General features: G+C 36.3%; 1 protein-coding gene across 1 annotated transcript in view; it reads right to left on the reverse strand.

Moving 5' to 3' along the window:
• The window catches only part of LOC149785920 (E3 ubiquitin-protein ligase rnf213-alpha-like), a 427,433-nt gene that overhangs the window by 106,136 nt on the left and 303,373 nt on the right, over positions 1 to 17,924 (reverse strand). Inside the window, exons 66-70 of the mRNA XM_089978087.1 lie at positions 14,937 to 15,063; positions 12,210 to 12,469; positions 6,339 to 6,459; positions 4,577 to 4,693; positions 842 to 943 (exon numbers count right to left, since the gene is read on the reverse strand). Of these exons, the coding sequence (XP_089834213.1) occupies positions 842 to 943; positions 4,577 to 4,693; positions 6,339 to 6,459; positions 12,210 to 12,469; positions 14,937 to 15,063 (727 nt within the window). The remainder of the gene's footprint in view (positions 1 to 841; positions 944 to 4,576; positions 4,694 to 6,338; positions 6,460 to 12,209; positions 12,470 to 14,936; positions 15,064 to 17,924) is intronic.

Below are 17,924 nucleotides of genomic sequence, written 5' to 3' on the forward strand. Positions count from 1 at the left end.
AAGTAGCAGATGTATTTGTCACTGAATATATACCGATTCTCTTTCTTAACAGCTCCCATCAACAATGTAGTTAAAAACTAACCCAGGGGATCCAGGATTCATATCGTTTCACATGGTCTTGCAATTTCTTGCAAGAGAGTGCAGACAGCTCAGCATTCCAAGATATGACCTATTCCAAGTTGTCATCCAACATAAACATGGAAGTTGAAATGGCCACAGTAGATACGATTATTATTCCACATGCATCTACTGCTTGACAAACATAGGATTTGATCTGGAAATATTCTGTACATATTGCCAAAAGGACTGTACTTTAATAGCAGCAAGAAATACCGGTAAGTGTCTAAATGTACACTGATGTGTGCCGACAAGAATTTCCACATGGAATTGCACATTTTAAAGAACAGGCAAGATCATCTCCCAAAGCATCAGTTGGTATCAGTACACTTTTTGGGCTGATTTATTGGACTACTCAGGTCTCTATTCCTGAGGATATTTCTAAAGGTTGATAATGATATTATGGCCCATGTTTACAAATGAACATTAGTATATACAGTTAACTGAATTACTTATGAAAAACAGGTCATACAATGGTGAGAATTGTATAATATAAACTGTCCATAAAACCCAGTGACATTATTTGTGATACAGATTATGTGTGCTGGACAATAGGGTGGATGGATTGATTGAGACAATAGGGAGGATGGATTGATTGAGACAATAGGGAGGATGGATGGACAGATGTGAGGATTCCTAACTTAAGCTACAAGTTTCTAGCTTATGAACTTTTACAATAACCATTCAGGTGATGCATTGCATTTATAAATAGGGAAGAACATACCTTTGGTGAAAATTTCTTTCCAAGTAGAGAAGCTAGAGTTATCTCTCTATGAAGAGCTAGGCACACAAGTAGTTCAGTCCCTTTGTCAAAGACCATCAATTCCTGAAAAAAGTATTCCTCAGACTTCAAGAAACTATAATGTTTTTTCCAGTCATCTATAGCATTTAAAACTGTATGTGCCATTAGAATATATTGTATAAATATATAAAACTTTAAAATTTGTAGGGATTTACATTTATTTTCCCTTAAAGAATTACATTTAGAGGACAACATCTTAACTCTTGAGGACAAACACAACTTATTAAGGAACAAAAATATAAGTATTCTGTAGAATGTTCAACTGGGCCTAGAACAAAATGCAATTGTGACATCACGAGCTGGAATGAGGTTGCACAGCATGATTAAAATTTAAATTATTCATTATCTTCTTTTTCAATAGTGATGCCTAAATCAAACATTTGACATGCTCAATGAGTTACATCTGTGTTTTTTTATCTTAAATTAATCTGAGAAGTGTTCTGTTCATCCTGAAAGAAAATGTTTCTGAAACTTGACTAATTCCTCAACTGCTTTTGAATAATAAGTAATACAAGCTAGTGGACAATTCTTGCCATATACCAGTTGTGACCCCAGTGGAAATATCTCAGGAATGGATGAAAATTTCTCTATTTAATAACGTTTCAAAAATTTAATGAATTTTTTAACAATTAGTTTGTACTGATTAAAGTTTGCTTAACTAATCATTTATTTTCCTTTAATGCAACCCTTGAGCAAGCATTTACTTCTGGTGGGATGATATGGGTATATTTTGCTTATGTGGGTCAAGTGCTTATGTGTCACAAAAACACCCTGCCATCTGTCATCTCTCCATACTAGCTGCTATGTGAAAGGATTTGTTTTTTACATTGTTTTACAAATGTGCTCCAATAATGTTCCACTAAGTTCTTTTTGTGCTCTTAATTCTATCCTGATTTCCCTCATTGAACACTGTGAATACAAAACTTCTAAATGGCTTTTGCAGTATCCAATCAGTTATTTTCCACCATAAACCCTCAAGGTCAGGGTATATGTATGTCAGGAAGCACTTCTGGTATACTGGAATCATATGAATGAATGCGATGGGTCTTAATGGTTATGACTCCATACAGGTTGGTTTGAAGAAGTTGAAAATAAGATTTGCATATGTCTTCTATGAAAGCTACACTACTGCTAGTGGAGCCATGTTGGACACAATTTTGAGAGAGCATGTCCTAAGAAAAGACTGATCAAAAATGGTTCAACCATTCTAGAAAACAAAAGTCAAAATAGATTTTCCACCTGGTTGCTAAGGAATCCACAACATGCCAGAAGAACATCTACAAAACCAATCTGAAACTCCTTCATGGTTACAGATGTAAAATAGACCCAGTGTGCTCTATTGCATGTAGCAAGGGGTGACCAACGGAGGCAGAAGCCACAGTGGTTAACATGCTGGATTCACAAACAAAAGGGTGTTTATTCAAATCCTATCATGAAATCAGCTACCATGGGTGTGACCTTGGACAAGGCACTGTACTCTAATTGCTTTGGTACTGAATGACCAATCTGTGTTACTGTGCCAGAAAACACTACACGAAACAACTTCTGATAGAGAAAGTCCTAACAGACATTTCTATCCAAGTTTGATCAAAATTGTTTCTATCATTCTGAAAAAGATGTTAAAAATAGGTTTTCTATATGTTTGCTATGGAAGCCAAACTGTTGGTAGCACAGCCTCCCCTGACATAATTATATGGTGGATTCCCTAACAAAGATTTCTACCAAGTTTGATCAAATTGGCTCTGCGCTTGCTAGGAGAGCCACCTAAGACACAGTTTTAATAAAGCATATCCTAACAAACATTCCTACCAAGTCCGATCAAAATTGACTTAGCTCTTCTGGAGGACTTCAAAATAGGTTTTCCTTATAGTGGCTTTGGAAGCCATTGCAATTTCTAGGAGCCACCCAGGACAAAAGTTTTATGAGGCTTTCCCTATGAAACATTCCTATGAAGTATGATAAAAACTGGCATAGCCATTTTGGTAAGAAGTCAAAAATAAGCTTACCATGTGGCTACTATGAAAGTCACACTGTGCATAGGAAGTTGTTGTTGTTGTTGTGGGGTTTAACGCCATTTTTCAGCACACGATAGGCCATGCATGGCGACCAGTATTAATGGTGGAGGAAGAACCCTGGAAAACCCCAGGAAGAACCACCGACACATGAGAAGCTACTGGCGAGCTTTCTCACATACCCACGTTAGCCAAATCCTAGACTCGAATCCATGAAGACAGAGGTGAGATGGCAGTGATCCGTAACGGAAAGTGCTTTAGACCACTCGGCCACTCAGGGCCCCTGCATAGGAATTAATCCTAAACTTGATTTTGATACGGTATGTCCTAAGAAGCAATCTAATCAAGGTTGATAAATACTTGCCCAGATGTTCCTGAGCAGAAGTTCAAAATATGTTGCTAAAGAAGCTAGACTGTCTTACAAGGCAACTTTGACATAATTTTGATAGATCATAACCAAATAAATGATTTGAAATGATTCAGCCATTCTAAAAAAGTCAAAAATAAGATTTCCACTCAGTTGCATGTAGCAAGGGGTGACCAATGGAGGCAGAAGCCACAGTGGTTAACATGCTGGATTCACAAACAAAAGTGTGTGTATTCAAATCCTATCATGAAATCAGCTACCATGGGTGTGACCTAAGAAGCAATCTAATCAAGGTTGATAAATATTTGCCCAGATGTTCCTGAGCAGAAGTTCAAAATATGTTGCTAAAGAAGCTAGACTGTCTTACAAGGCAACTTTGACATAATTTTGATAGATCATAACCTAATAAATGATTCGAAATGACTCAGCCATTCTAAAAGAGTCAAAAATAAGATTAATTAGCTTATTTTTATGCATAACATCAATGTTACTGAGGTCATACATGATGATTTTAAAAAAAGAACAGATTTTGCACACATCTTCATATCTGCTTTAAGGTTCCACTCTGAAGTTCTGTATGTTGCATACAGTTTGATTTTTAATGAAAAAGAATTTCCCATGTTTTCTTCACTGGTTATCCTGGTTATTTATATCTTAGGCATTTTTAAAATAACTTTAAATTCCCTTTATTGTGGTATATGATTGATGGGTGTAATTTGGGTCATACAGTCTACTCCTTGGTCTTACTTCAGATGTGCACCTCTCAAAAGACTGCTTGTTTGACTTGAATATTGTTACAATTTATATATTTTGCCATCCATTCATTGCACTTTCAGAAGCTGGTATTGTCTACTCTGGAAAAATTGTTTTTCTCTGTTTAAATAACCACTGCTTAAGATAGTGTACTTTTGACTAGTTCAGGCTCATTTTTCATAGACACATGGGAGCAGCCATTTTGATTCGCTGTCTGCATAGTTTCCATAATTACCACATGTGAAGAAATTTCAGTTAGAGCACATGAAATTGGCACAGAGGTATGACAACATTCTCACCAATGGATATGAAGCCAATGCAAACAACTTTACCTTATACTGGTCTCTCCCTCAGAAGTACATAATAACTGTAGAGTGGAACCATAGTCAAATAAAATTGTGAAAATGCACAGAGACTGGTTAGATTTTCCTGTATAGTCACATAAAACTGTGAAGCAGACAACGACTGGTTATAGATTCCTTATACTCAAAGGTAATTTGTTCATGTTGTTACTACTTTTATTACCTTAACTGCCTCATCCAGCTTTTCAATGTTCTCTCCATGTGCCACTTTAGTCACAGCATCTCGGATTCTTGTGTAGTCAGGTCCACACACTATGTAACGGTCTGATACTTCATTTACCTGTTGAAGAACCATAGATGTGCTTAACAGTGTACATGTCAATCCCAGGAATTTTTATCTAATTATAGTATTCCTTTTTTCTGATTCATTCTAAGTGGCATAATTATTACTGTTAGACACAAATTTGTAATTTTGCCCCATTTCCAAATTCTATACTGTCAGTACTGTTGTAAAGCAAACACTCTACTTTTCTATGTAAATACATTTTGTTATGACAATTTTAAAGGAAGAATAGTAACTTATGTATGATCAGGCTTGACAGAAGGTGCAAGGTAAAGAATATTTTTAAAAATTTACATGTACAAGATGAGATATCCAATGTGCAAAGGAAAATGATGTGAAACTTTTGAGTTGCAGTTGGAATAAAACTTAATCTGAATGCTTGAAGCTAAATTGGTTAATGGTTATACTAATTTTACATGTATGGTGATAATCATGATAACTCCTATCTGTGCACACACACACACACACACACACACACACAATCACAACCTTAACTGGTTAATTAGGCTATACTAATTTAAACATATATGGTGGTATCCTGTATATGTACACATTATCACAAGCTGAAATATACCACAGAATTTGCAAATTATGAAGTAACTTATTTGTCCCAGCTGTTTTGAAGAAAATATGGAGATTGTGATTCTGGCCAAAAAAGTGCACACATCTGTGCAGATATAATCTGATTTAACACTCCATAATCATCTAAGCTGGGGATTGACATGAAACCTTAAATATGGTAGGGCTCTAAATTTTGATCCAACCTTGTCCTCCTAGAGGTTATGGTGGGTTGAGTATGGAGTAATGCATCAATGAGAATGACACCCATCCTACTGAACTTGCATGCATCTGATAGCAAATGTTTTTGGTCTGTGTGGTTTGACACAATTTCAGCACCTAATATTATGGTCAGTATATTTGGTGCAGTAAGAATCGGGAAAAACCCATCCCACTGGAAGCTACTGGCATGCTTTCTCACATACCTCCATTGGATGTGCTGAGACCTAAACTCACACAAACATACCCTATTTATCGTATATCTTTGGACACAATAAATAAATTATTTTTTCCCTGTCCCAAAACTTATGCTGAAATTTTTTCACCGAGGTCATATGTCTCAAGACTTAAGAAATGAAATAAATCTGTGTTGCCTCCAATGATTGCACTTTAAGGATGGAATGTACATATGCAGGAGAAGGGTTGGGTTGATGAGATGCTGCTGCAGTGGATTAAACAGTTTTATCTCAAGTACACAGGTTAATATTTTTGTTTAATAAAATTTAACTTTGAGTGAACTTTGTAACATGTAATTTTCAAATGATTTAAAAGGCATCCCACAACTTACAACTCAACTAAACAATGTCACAGAACATATAGTGCACAAAAAATTACTTTAAAAAATATTTTATGGCATCCCATGAATACAATGTCCCAAACTATATGGTAAATACAGTAGGTAAGATGTGTTAGTGATTTGTAAAGGTGAGTATCTGAGACCTGTAATCAAATGCTGACAAATAATTTCTGACTAATTCAATATGATGAAAAATGTTGAAGAAAAAAAAGATTAAATTCAAATCTTCTATTGCTGTTAAGTAATAAATATGGCATGAATATATTATGACTTCAAACAATAAGTTACCTTTGCTTTTGAGCTATCCTCCATACAAAGTCCGCTCAAAAAGCTGACCTCGCTTTTCTGGCAAATTGCTTGGTAACTGTCAATTCCATAACTGCGGCAGAAATACTTTATGAAAAATGTCCTAGACAAGAAAAATAAAAATCACTGTGAATTCATTATTGTTATGGGGTACCAAATTTTATGGACTTTCGTCAGTTAAGACAGACAATAAATTTAAACATCCAGTGAACAATGATCCTTCTTAAAAAGAACAAGACCCTTCCCAAGTAAGATTTTAGTACCAAATTAAAAAGTCTCAGTTGTGCAAAATTATTAAATTTGATATGAATGAACATAAAATTATTTATAGTAATATATTTGACATTCAACTCATCCAGTTTATACTCCATTAAAGAAAAATATCAAATATTTTTAGTGTAATAGCACTGTCATAAATAATATGGTATTACCTTAAAATGAATGTTTTGAAGGAAATTTGATACTAACTGCTTTGTATCATAGGACATTATAAATAAAGATAAAAGTACAAGCCTAATTATCAGGACCATTATATAGAAGAGTAAGGGAAATGGTATGATCTTAATTTTCATGAGATGACAAAAAGACCATGACCTCCCTGTCAAGCCAATGAGTGCTATTACATGTGTGACCTTGACCTCAAGGTCCAAAGGTTGAGTGAGAGTATTGCATAGTTAAATGTCAGAGCTTTATAAAGATTCATCCAAAGTATGAAGAAAATCTATCATGGGGTTATAGAAGCAAATTAAATAAAACTACTGTTACTGGTACATTATATGGCTGTCGCATGCTTAATAGACCCTGTGTAGACACTAGTCAGATGTAGCTGACAACATCGATTATTCACCAACAGTTCTCATTGACTTTGACCTTTTGCCAAGGTATACAGCTTTTAACTAAACTTAATGTGCAGGAACTATTACTTTCTTAGTAGATTTACTGTGATGTGACCGCTGACCTTTAGACTAGTTTCTTTATTACCCAAAGTGCAATCCATCCACAAAGTCTGGACAAGGAACTTATCCTTGAACAAAAGTTATTATATAAACACCATTATTATATTAGCCACAATACCACTGACTTTTGACCTATTGATCTCAAAATCTTTTTCATACCTTAAATGCAAGTCATCCACAAACAATGGTAGAGGTTCATGGTCTAAAATACAATTTATTATTCTAATCATTTGTATTTTTCAATCACAGTGACCTTGACATTTGAATGTCTGACTCGGAAATTAATTGGAAATTAATAAGTTTCTTCCTCATACCAAACATAAGCCATTCACAAACTTTGATAAGTGTAGATAGTGGAGAATAACAGTTGCTGTGCTGAACAAATGACCTCTTTCAGTCATATTGACCTTGTCTATGGATTTCAAAATTGATAGGATTCTTCCATACCCTAAATGTAGGCTATTTACCAAGTTTGGTAAAGCATATTGTAGATAACTATGTTATTGTGCAGAAACAAATCTTCTTTTTCAGTTAGTTACCTTGATCTTATGCAGAAATAAAATGTGACAACAGTTAGGTGGACAGATTGATGAATGGCTGACAACCCAACAACACCATCTGACTTATACAAACATTTAAACATTAACACAAATTTTCTGTGACTGTGACCTTGACCCAGAGGTTAATGGGGTGAATGAGCATGTTTCTGAATGAATTGTCTTAGCATCCTAATGATTCATCCCAAGTATGTTGAGAATCTTTCAGGACATTAGAAATACTGGCAAATTAAAAAAACATTAATCAAAACCTAAAAACTGCTACAAATAGTGGGAGCACAAAAGAGTAAAAAACTTGCATTATTACACTTTAATTTTGAGATGATTAAAATGTGTACAATATGCTATCATCTTTGTGAAACTGTTCCAAAATAATTAATGAACTTAAAAATTTCTGAAAAATTTGATAATTATTTTGATAGAACTGGTTTCTTTGAATCCATGTTTTTTCCATACAAGAATATCTTTATCATTATATAATAACTGGAAAAATGCTAATCATCTAAATAAAAATTGACATCGATAACATAATACATGTACACCTCTCCCTCAATAACTTGGACACAATGGGGTCCAAAGACATAGATCATGCTATAAGAGAGGGTGCAAGTTACCAAGGGACCTCTGAAAAATGAAGGGGTCCCATCCCAGCTTGGCATTAAGATAACTGTGGAATGGGGGAAGTAGTGGTGACGTTTAATGGCATAATTTTTATTTTTTTATCAAGCTAGAAATAATAGTAGAAAAAGTTCTTGTTCTAATGAACTTGTTTGCTTCTCAGTAAAAATTACATTTATTTTCAAGATAACCAATTTCAGAAAGATCGTGAAAAACATGTGTGCCTCTTTCTGTTCTTGGCATCCGTCCGTCTATGGGAGATGATGGCGTAGCTCCAAAGTACGCTTTTGCTTATCCTTCTTTTTAGCTCTCTTTTCAGCTTGTTTTATTCTTCTCTCTTCCTCTGTGTTTTGAACTCCCTGCCTGACAGCTAGATGCCAGCTGGAACGGTTTTTTGCACAGCTCTCTCAGTCGCTGACATTGATGTTTGCTGTCTTCATATCCTTCTTGCAAACATCTTTGTAGCGCAGATGTGGTCGTCCAGTTGGTCGTGCACCTTCTGCTAACTCCCCATATAACAGGTCCTTGGGAATGTTACCTGGGTCCATTCTCTTGACATGGCCAAGCCAGCGAAGGCACCTCTCGCTGAGTATGGAGAACATGCTGTTCATGTTGGCGCGTTCTAGAACCTCTGTGTTGGGTACTTTGTCCTGCCACTGGATGTGCAGAATGCGCCGCAGACATCTCAGGTGGAAGCTGTTGAGTTTCCTCTCGTGTCTTGCATAGGTGGTCTATGTTTTGCTGCTGTAGAGAAGTAAGCTGAGCATGCAGGCTTAGTAGACACGCAGTTTGGTCTTCTCTGTGAGGTTGGGGTTGTTCCAGACCCTCTGGTTAAGTCTGGCCATCACTGCTGCTGCCTTGGCAGTCCGTGTCACAATCGGCACTGTGGTAGCTGCGGGTAAGGAGGACACTGGCCAGTTCTGCATGCCTGGTGATGATGAGATCTAGCTGGTGCCAGTGGTGTGAACGTGGGTGTCTCCACGACACCTGGTGGATCTCCTTGCATTTGAAGAAAGTGTTGGTCACACATAGGCTGTGGGAGCAGCACATCTCCAGCAGTCGCTGACCATTCTCGTTGATCTTGCCCCTTCCGTAAAAGCCGAGACAGGTGGACCAGGCCTCATGGTCAGCTCCCACTCTAGCATTGAAGTCTCCTAGTAAGTAAAGGCTTTCATTGTTGGGGATACTGGATATTGCCTGATCCAGAGCCTCATAAAACTTGCCTTTCTCCTCGTAGGTGGAGCAGAGGGTTGGGGCGTACATGCTGAAGATGTTGACCGGGCCTAAAGATGTTGACAGCCGGAGGACAAGGATTCTCTCAGTACCTGTTGATGGAGGTTCAATGAAGGCGATTAGCATGTTCTTGACGGAAAAGCCTACACCATGCTGCCTAGGTTCATCCAAGGGCTTCCCCTGCCAAAAGAATGTGTAATTGGCTTCCCTGATGGTGCCGCTGTCAGCCAGTCGGGTCTCCTGGAGGCAGGCAATGTCATTGTTCAGTTGAGAGAGTTCTCCGTCAATGACGGCAGTCTTCCGTGCATCGTCGATCTGCTGTAGGTCAGCGGTCAATCCAGGACACATGGTCCTGATGTTCCAGGCTGCAAAACGAAGAGTTGGAGTCTTCTTATTTCTTCTTTTAGTCATTCCTGGTGCAGAGTTTTGTGGCCCACTTGTCGAGATGGTTCTCTAAGCTCCACGCACCCATGGCGGGCAGCACCTTACTGACTGGGGGCTGCCCAGCTTGAGGAGGGCGGTAGCTGTCCAGTGAGACCTGGTGATCTCTCCCACCGTCAGAAGTAACCCCTGGCGCCAAGCTCTACGCCAATCAAGCTTTGACTTAGAACCGGTAAACTGCTACTTCTCATGTTGTGCCGACGCCGTACGACGATGCTGGAGTGTCCTCTCCAGTGGAGCTATGAAGCCTGGGCAGGGTGGTATGGAGAATCAGCTGTTGCCCATGCAGCAGATCTCCTCTCTCCAAGCAGCTGGTGTGCCCAAGGGAACGATGAATGCCGATACAGCTTGGCACCAACGGCATTGCAGGAGTTGCCGGGATGACGTTGAAGTCAATGTCATACTGCTTTAGGGACTCCATCTCCGGATTTTCTGTCAGGGTTTACTCCCTTAGCCTTTCCCATGAGTGGGTATAGCCACAAGGCAGCAGAGGTTTGGAATCGGAGTTTTCCTTCTCCTAGATGAGCTACCATCCAAGGTTTACAAGTCCCATCTACCCGAAGCAACTGGTTTTAAGGCACCAGTGGGCTGCCTTCACCCCTTCTCCTGTTGGTAGAAAACATGGTCTGCCGGGCTTCAAATCTAAGCCACTCGCGAAGGCCAGGAGCTGGATTTTAGTTGACAGAGGCAGTAAGAGACGCAAGCCGTATGGGGCATTTTGGAGGATTGGGGTGCTTGTCTCCCACTCCTACCCCGGGCATTGTCAACCTTAGACCACCTCTTTCTGTACCTGAACAATATTGTGTATTATGTCATCACTGCTTTTTGCACAACAAGACAATATTCCTTGTTCCAAAAGTATAGACCATTGCTTCATGGAAAAAATGCTATTGTTGAAACTCAATTTTTTAAAGGTTGTTTTATTAGTGAAATATCAATGCCATGATTTCATTGCAGATAATAGTGAAAAGTCTCATCCTTGAGCAAATCTCTTAATGTCAATTCAAGAATTTAAAGTTTACTACAATTTTTGGAAATTGCAGCTCCATAATGAACCATATCAGATAAAGCTCCAAATTAACCAGGAACTCCTTTCACTTGGTTGTCTTGCTACCTTTCATCACATTTCAAACGACTGGGATAATTTTAGGTAGTTTAAATGTTACTTAAACAAAATCTAGCACAGTGTCCATGTGGTCAACTGAAATGAGTTAACTTGACACATCACCATGACCACTGGCTCTTACGCAGCTATAATTTGTATGACCTTTAACTTTTTTCTTGTTCCATTCCCTTTATTTTTACAAAGTATATAATTAATGTGATAATTAAAAGCAGGTCTGCTTTTAATTGAGTGTAATAATACTATAAATGTGTCTACAAATCAGATTATCAAAAACACAGTTGGCAGTTAAGTAGGTTCAGGCATAAATGCCAGAAGATGTGCTGTGACTGTAGTGTGATATTTTTAATATTTGAATACAGGAGGTAATATCACATTTATGAAGATTACACTGAAACCAAATTAAAATAAACAAATACAAATTTCACCTGACAAAATGTATTGCTATTTATTTCTTAAATTGTTGCAACGTGCAAGCTTTATTGTCATTTTCACCGATTAAAATTTTAGTTATTTACAGTGTACTGAAAATTTTTCTTTTTGTAAAGAAAATTAACAAAATACAAGACATTTTGTTATTATAAGTTCAAAATTTCATGATGTTGATTAAAGTTTCCAGACACTAACTGCCATTTTCAATAATAAAACAAGCAATATATCAGAGTTTTGCTTACCTATTTTTATTGTGATTTTCTTCATATTTAAAAGCTAGAGTTAAAATATTTTGGCATTTTGTAGACAAAATGGAATTCATGTCTGCTTCTGCATTATAAGTGGGTTCATGCATTATGGGTGTGAATTAGTAGGGGAGTGGTATAATAAGATTACAAATTGGAAGTTTATCACCACCAAGTACGGCATGTGGTATATGATGTATAATTCTATCTACTTGATGCTCATCAATTTTCACTTCCTCTTCACTTACTTGGGCCATGGACATGCCTCCTGACAGATAGCCACAGCTGAATCACAAAGAGCCTGGATGCTTGATGTCAGTCTGGTTTCCTTAGAAACCACAGCCTGGTAGACATATTTGGCTGCAACTGAGAGACCAAACCTCGTCATTGCAATTCCAAAGAGCTTCATGTTTAATTGATCTTGCTGAATTAGTTGTCTAGCTTCTTTTAGTCGCTGTCTGGCAAATTCTATTTCATCTGTACTTGTGGCTTCTATATGAAACTGGTCCTATGCATAAAAAAAGACTTTTAAAATAATTGTTTATTATTTGAGATTTACTTGTCTTCAAAATTCAATTGCCTAAGTATCATCTGATTCATTGCATTTTGTAATAATTACAACACTTTAAATTAAGATTCTAGAATGCATATTATTACCTGCTACAGCCATCTGCAGTCAATGAAACAAAGAATAGATATCTTTGTGACTCCAATGCTTTCTACGTTATCACAAGGCCTTCATCAGTAATGACATCTGGATTGTCATCACATGATCAATGAAATGTTGCCCATATGACAAAATCCTTCTGTACAACAGAATAAGTTCCAATCCAGAATTATGGTTCAACACTGGCTCCCCCTCCATGATTTCATTAGTTTCTCTTATTTTCCTGAAATCATGGAGAGGAAATCCTATATGCCAGGATGCAATGTGTTAAATTTGCTGAAATTATTCTCTGTTTAACAGTTTTGGAAAAGTCAACTAGAGGTTCTCCAATTTTCAGTAACAGTGGCCTTATTGGACGGCAGAGTAGTTTCATTTTGTACAAAATGAAAGCTCTTCATACAAATATGCTTTAAATTTTGTTAAGCATATTTTTGAGAAAAAGTTGTTTGTTTGGCTATTTCAGTAAAAGTTCTGTTGCATGGAATTTGTGGAAAATTTCCATTTTTGCTTTTGATGGTAAATCAGCATTATGTATGGTAGATAAGTACTTTGTATGGTGGATCAGTATTATGTATGGTAGATAAGTACTTTGTATGGTGGATCAGCATTATGTATGGTAGATAAGTACGTTGTATGGTGGATCATGGCAGGTAATAGTGAAACGTCTCATCCTTGAGCAAATCTCTTAATGCCAATTCAAGAATTTAAAGGTAATAATAATAATAATAAAGACTTTATTTAGAGAAGGTAACTCAATTAGTTATAGAAATTTTATAAGCCTTGATGCTTCTGTCAAATTTTATCAAATTCTGTTGAGCAGCGTTTGAGAAGAAGCTATATTAAGGTTCCTGTACATTAATTAATTAGGTTGATATAATTTATAGTGGCTAGAATTATTGTAAAAGCTTTAAAGCCAGTTATTCAAGGGTGTTTTTATTATCAAACATGGTCAAGTTTTTACAAGTAGGTTTTCCAAGGAGTCGTTTAAAAGTTTTGATAGTCTTATCTAACAGTCACCATATTTATTGCTGGATGAATATAATTAATATCAATTTGAAATGTCTTCAGGCTGACATTCTTTCAACTAAGTTTGACTGAATATGACCCAGAGAACATGGCCATTGTTTGACAGATACATGATGGACAATGAAAATGGGGATATAATATAAGCTTACTTGGGCTACAGCCAGGTAAGCTAAAACTTGCAGAAGCATAGTGATTTGTTGATGTGTGTATCTTTAAGTGATAATGTAAACAGGCATTATGTTTTGCAGTGATCTGCTGAAAACTGGTACAAATTTTTGTCAGAAGATTCTGTCATAACATGCTGTCGCAAGTGAACAAGTGCTGGCAACCATAATATTTATGAAGTTTCACTGCAAACCATCAAAAACTCCTGGACTAGTTGAATTGACTAGATTGTGTCCTTGGATGGAATTAAGGAATTCTGTAAACTCCAGCCACTATAGGGTCAGGGGTAAAACAATGGATAGACACAAGGATTCCTATACACTCCAGCCACTATAGGGTCAGGGGTAAAACAATGGATAGACACAGGGATTCCTATACACTCCAGCCACTATAGGGTCAGGGGTAAAACAATGGATAGACACAGGGATTCCTATACACTCCAGCCACTATTGGGTCAGGGGTAAAACAATGGATAGACACAGGGATTCCTGCACACTCCAGCCACTATAGGGTCAGGGGTATAACAATGGATAGACACAGGGATTCCTATACACTCCAGCCACTATTGGGTCAGGGGTAAAACAATGGATAGACACAGTGATTCCTATACACTCCAGCCACTATAGGGTCAGGGGTAAAACAATGGATAGACACAGGGATTCCTGTACACTCCAGCCACTATAGGGTCAGGGGTATAACAATGGATAGACACAGGGATTCCTATACACTCCAGCCACTATAGGGTCAGGGGTAAAACAATGGATAAACACAGGGATTCCTATACACTCCAGCCACTACAGGGTCAGGGGTAAAACAATGGATAGAAACAGGGATTCCTATACACTCCAGCCTCTATCAGGAGCACAGGAATCATTTATTTTTTCTTCCTATTGTATCAATTTGTTCTTCTTCAAGTTTTATCAAATTGGGCAAGTTTTGAAATGTAACACACTGTTACCTTATTAAAATGGTTGGACATAAAATGTTACAATAGTAATTTATTGGACTGATAAAGTCAAAGTCAAACTTAGTTCTAAAATTAGTGATCACTGTGATACAGTATCATGATGTATAACAAATTTCAATGTCCATAGCAATACATAAAATTAATATTTACCTCCAGACACTGGACTACCAGATGACAGAGCTGGTTAAAGTACTCATTCTGCTGTCCTCCTCTGGATTTTATTATATTCTGAGCCTGATTTAGATATTTCTCTAAATTGCTGTATACACGCTCCTTGCTAGAGTTCAGAAAAATGAAGAAAAAGAGACAATTTCTCATATTATTGTCTTTAATATAATGGTAATGGATAGAATTATTTTAAATCCATCAATTTCTATTATACACAGTTAAACAAAAAGGGTAAAATAGAAAATCCAATGCTTTTATTTGAATAAGATATGCAAACATGGAAGCCTGTTTCACTGTAAATCTTATTTTCAATGTATCAGATATAGCATTCATATTGTGAGTCTCTTTTTTGACTGTCCCTGAAACACAGTATCCAGTACAGAACTACCTATTTATCTTGACATCCCTGGGCCTGAGGTAATAATGTCAACATAAGAGGATGTTGAGATAAGTGTTGGGGGTGTGTGTACAAAAAGAGGATGTTGAGATAAATGTTCGGGGGGTGTACAAAAAGAGGATGTTGAGATAAGTGTTTGGGGGGTGTACAAAAAAATAACAAAATATAATTAGTTTGTAAGAGATGACATGTTATCTCCGAGTAGGATTTACATTGAGAGAAAATTGATAAATACACTTTGTATATTGCCAACTTACAGTTGTGTTACCTTTGTGTAATATCATCCATAATGCATAAAGTACTGTACAAGTGTATAACAAATATCCACATATTTAAGTATATGTCATACATTCTTTTCATGCATCAGTCACATCTCTAAACAAAAGACATCATTAAAAACATATACTGTGTGTGTGTGTGTGTGTGTGTGTGTGTATATATATATATATATATATATATATATATATATATATATATATATATATATGGTAGTCCTCATTTTGGTCTGTATCACACTGTCAACAATCATGTATCACTAAACAATTCCCTATGATGCATGTTATCATTGTTGCCAGTAGTACATAGCTGTTTACATGCTATATGTACATAAATTGGCCTCAAGTTTCGTCTGCTTGAAACAAATGTAGCTGAGGCTACCAAGAGGATGAGGCCATTCATAGGGAAACGAAAACCTGTCAACAAGTGAAAATTTCACAAACACCATTGTGAGATGCTACACATTTAGCTTCCTTGATGGCCTGGTATTTCATTTCTAGAGATTGTAAACTTTGCTTGTGTTTTGTGCCACCATTGGTAGCCATTGTAAACAAGAAGTTACTTTTTTTATACTATGAATCAGGAAACATTTACTGCACAATAAGCGTCCTCCAAAATAGAAGTCTGACATTTTATCAAAAAAATATAATGAAAATTTGTGAGAACATGAAACAACCTTATCTGCACTATGTTGTATATTTATAGTACAGATTAGGTCATTTTGGCACAAATTTCTTCATATTCTACTGATAAAATATCAGACTCCTGTGATTTCAATCACTGATAACATCTATTCATGCCTTCAACTGACTTGTTCATCAGTGTCTATGAAAATCATTGCTATATATAAACAGCTATGAAAGCCTTCAACTGACTGATTCTGCAGTGATGGTGAACATGGTCCAACATAGCATGCTTACTTTCACTTCATGATCGATCAATGAAAATATCTGTTTAAAGTTTTGGGTAGATGTGGGACAAAACAAACACTGTGACCCCTTTAATCATTGAATAACATGGTTTCAATCATTGAATAACATGGTTTCAATCATTGAATAACATGGTTCTAATGTCCCACATACTCAAGAATCAGCTTCTTGGCTCCCAATGTATATTGATATTGCCTATAATATACACATTCCTGTGTGTTAAATTCATACACATCAATCGCAACTCCTTGGTTAATTTGAGACGAAAAATAAGGTATAATAAATAAACTGATGCTTCACCCTTTGCAGGATTTGTGTATTTAGCCACTCGCAACAACTGGTTCACTAGTGTATGTAAGTGAAGGCAAATTTAAGTTGAAAATTTTCATTTTACACCATGTATATAAAATGCACCTTACAAGTACTTTGCAATCATTAAAATACCATTTAAAAATGATGGTGTACAGCCACTGGCTGAAAATGATACAACAGTGATGTTATCCATTTACGCTTTGCCTGAGCATTTTGTTTTATGGACATTGCTTTTGTACTATTTCATACTGATATCTAACAAAGAAATGAAATTTGTTTTTTTTCTTCAAAGTTTTAAAATCAATCTGCTGACAAGTCTTGAAAATTTGTTTCAACAAACATTTTGGCCAATGTGTCAACAGCAAGTTAGATTTAGCTGACAATTTTATACATGTAAGATCATACAGCCAAGCAAACTCAGATTACTAAACTGTGTGCAGTTTAGAGTTATTTTTCCTCTTAATTTACCCCATCTTGATTTTGTCTGAATCTGAGCAAGATGATGGAAATGTCAAGACAATACTATGGAGGCTTCTTTTCCAAGAATTTAAAATTGTTTTTCTATTTATAGCAAGCAGCAGCCATATTTAATGATGGATCAAGATTATTTATACAAACTGTTTTAAATACTGCCATATTCCATATGAAATTGGCATCATTTGTATAAATCTGAACACCATTTGTGTTAGGGTGCTTTCTGTCAAATCTGTCCCAATTTCTTTAGAGATTTTTAAGAAAAGATTTAAAAGTTTTTGTATTTTTAGTAACAGCAGTAATATCTAATGGCAATCAGAAGAATCATTGGTAGAAATTTGAAAATCCTCCATGTCAGAATACTTTCTGGTTAAATTCTGGAGAGCAGTTTTTTTTTGAGACTGTTGAAAAGTTTGTTATTGTAAGTAATGCAGGCCATATCTGATGGTGTATCAGCATCATTTGTATAAATTTAAAAGACTTCTTTCTAATGATGCTTTCTGTCACAAATTTAAATATTCATAAGTGCAGTTTTTTTGAGAACTTCTTTTTCTAGTTTTAATTAAAACAGCCTTATTTCAT

The sequence above is a fragment of the Sinohyriopsis cumingii genome, chromosome 12 (assembly GCF_028554795.1).
Source record: "Sinohyriopsis cumingii isolate HCF-2022 chromosome 12, ASM2855479v2, whole genome shotgun sequence".
NCBI lineage: Eukaryota > Metazoa > Mollusca > Bivalvia > Unionida > Unionidae > Sinohyriopsis > Sinohyriopsis cumingii.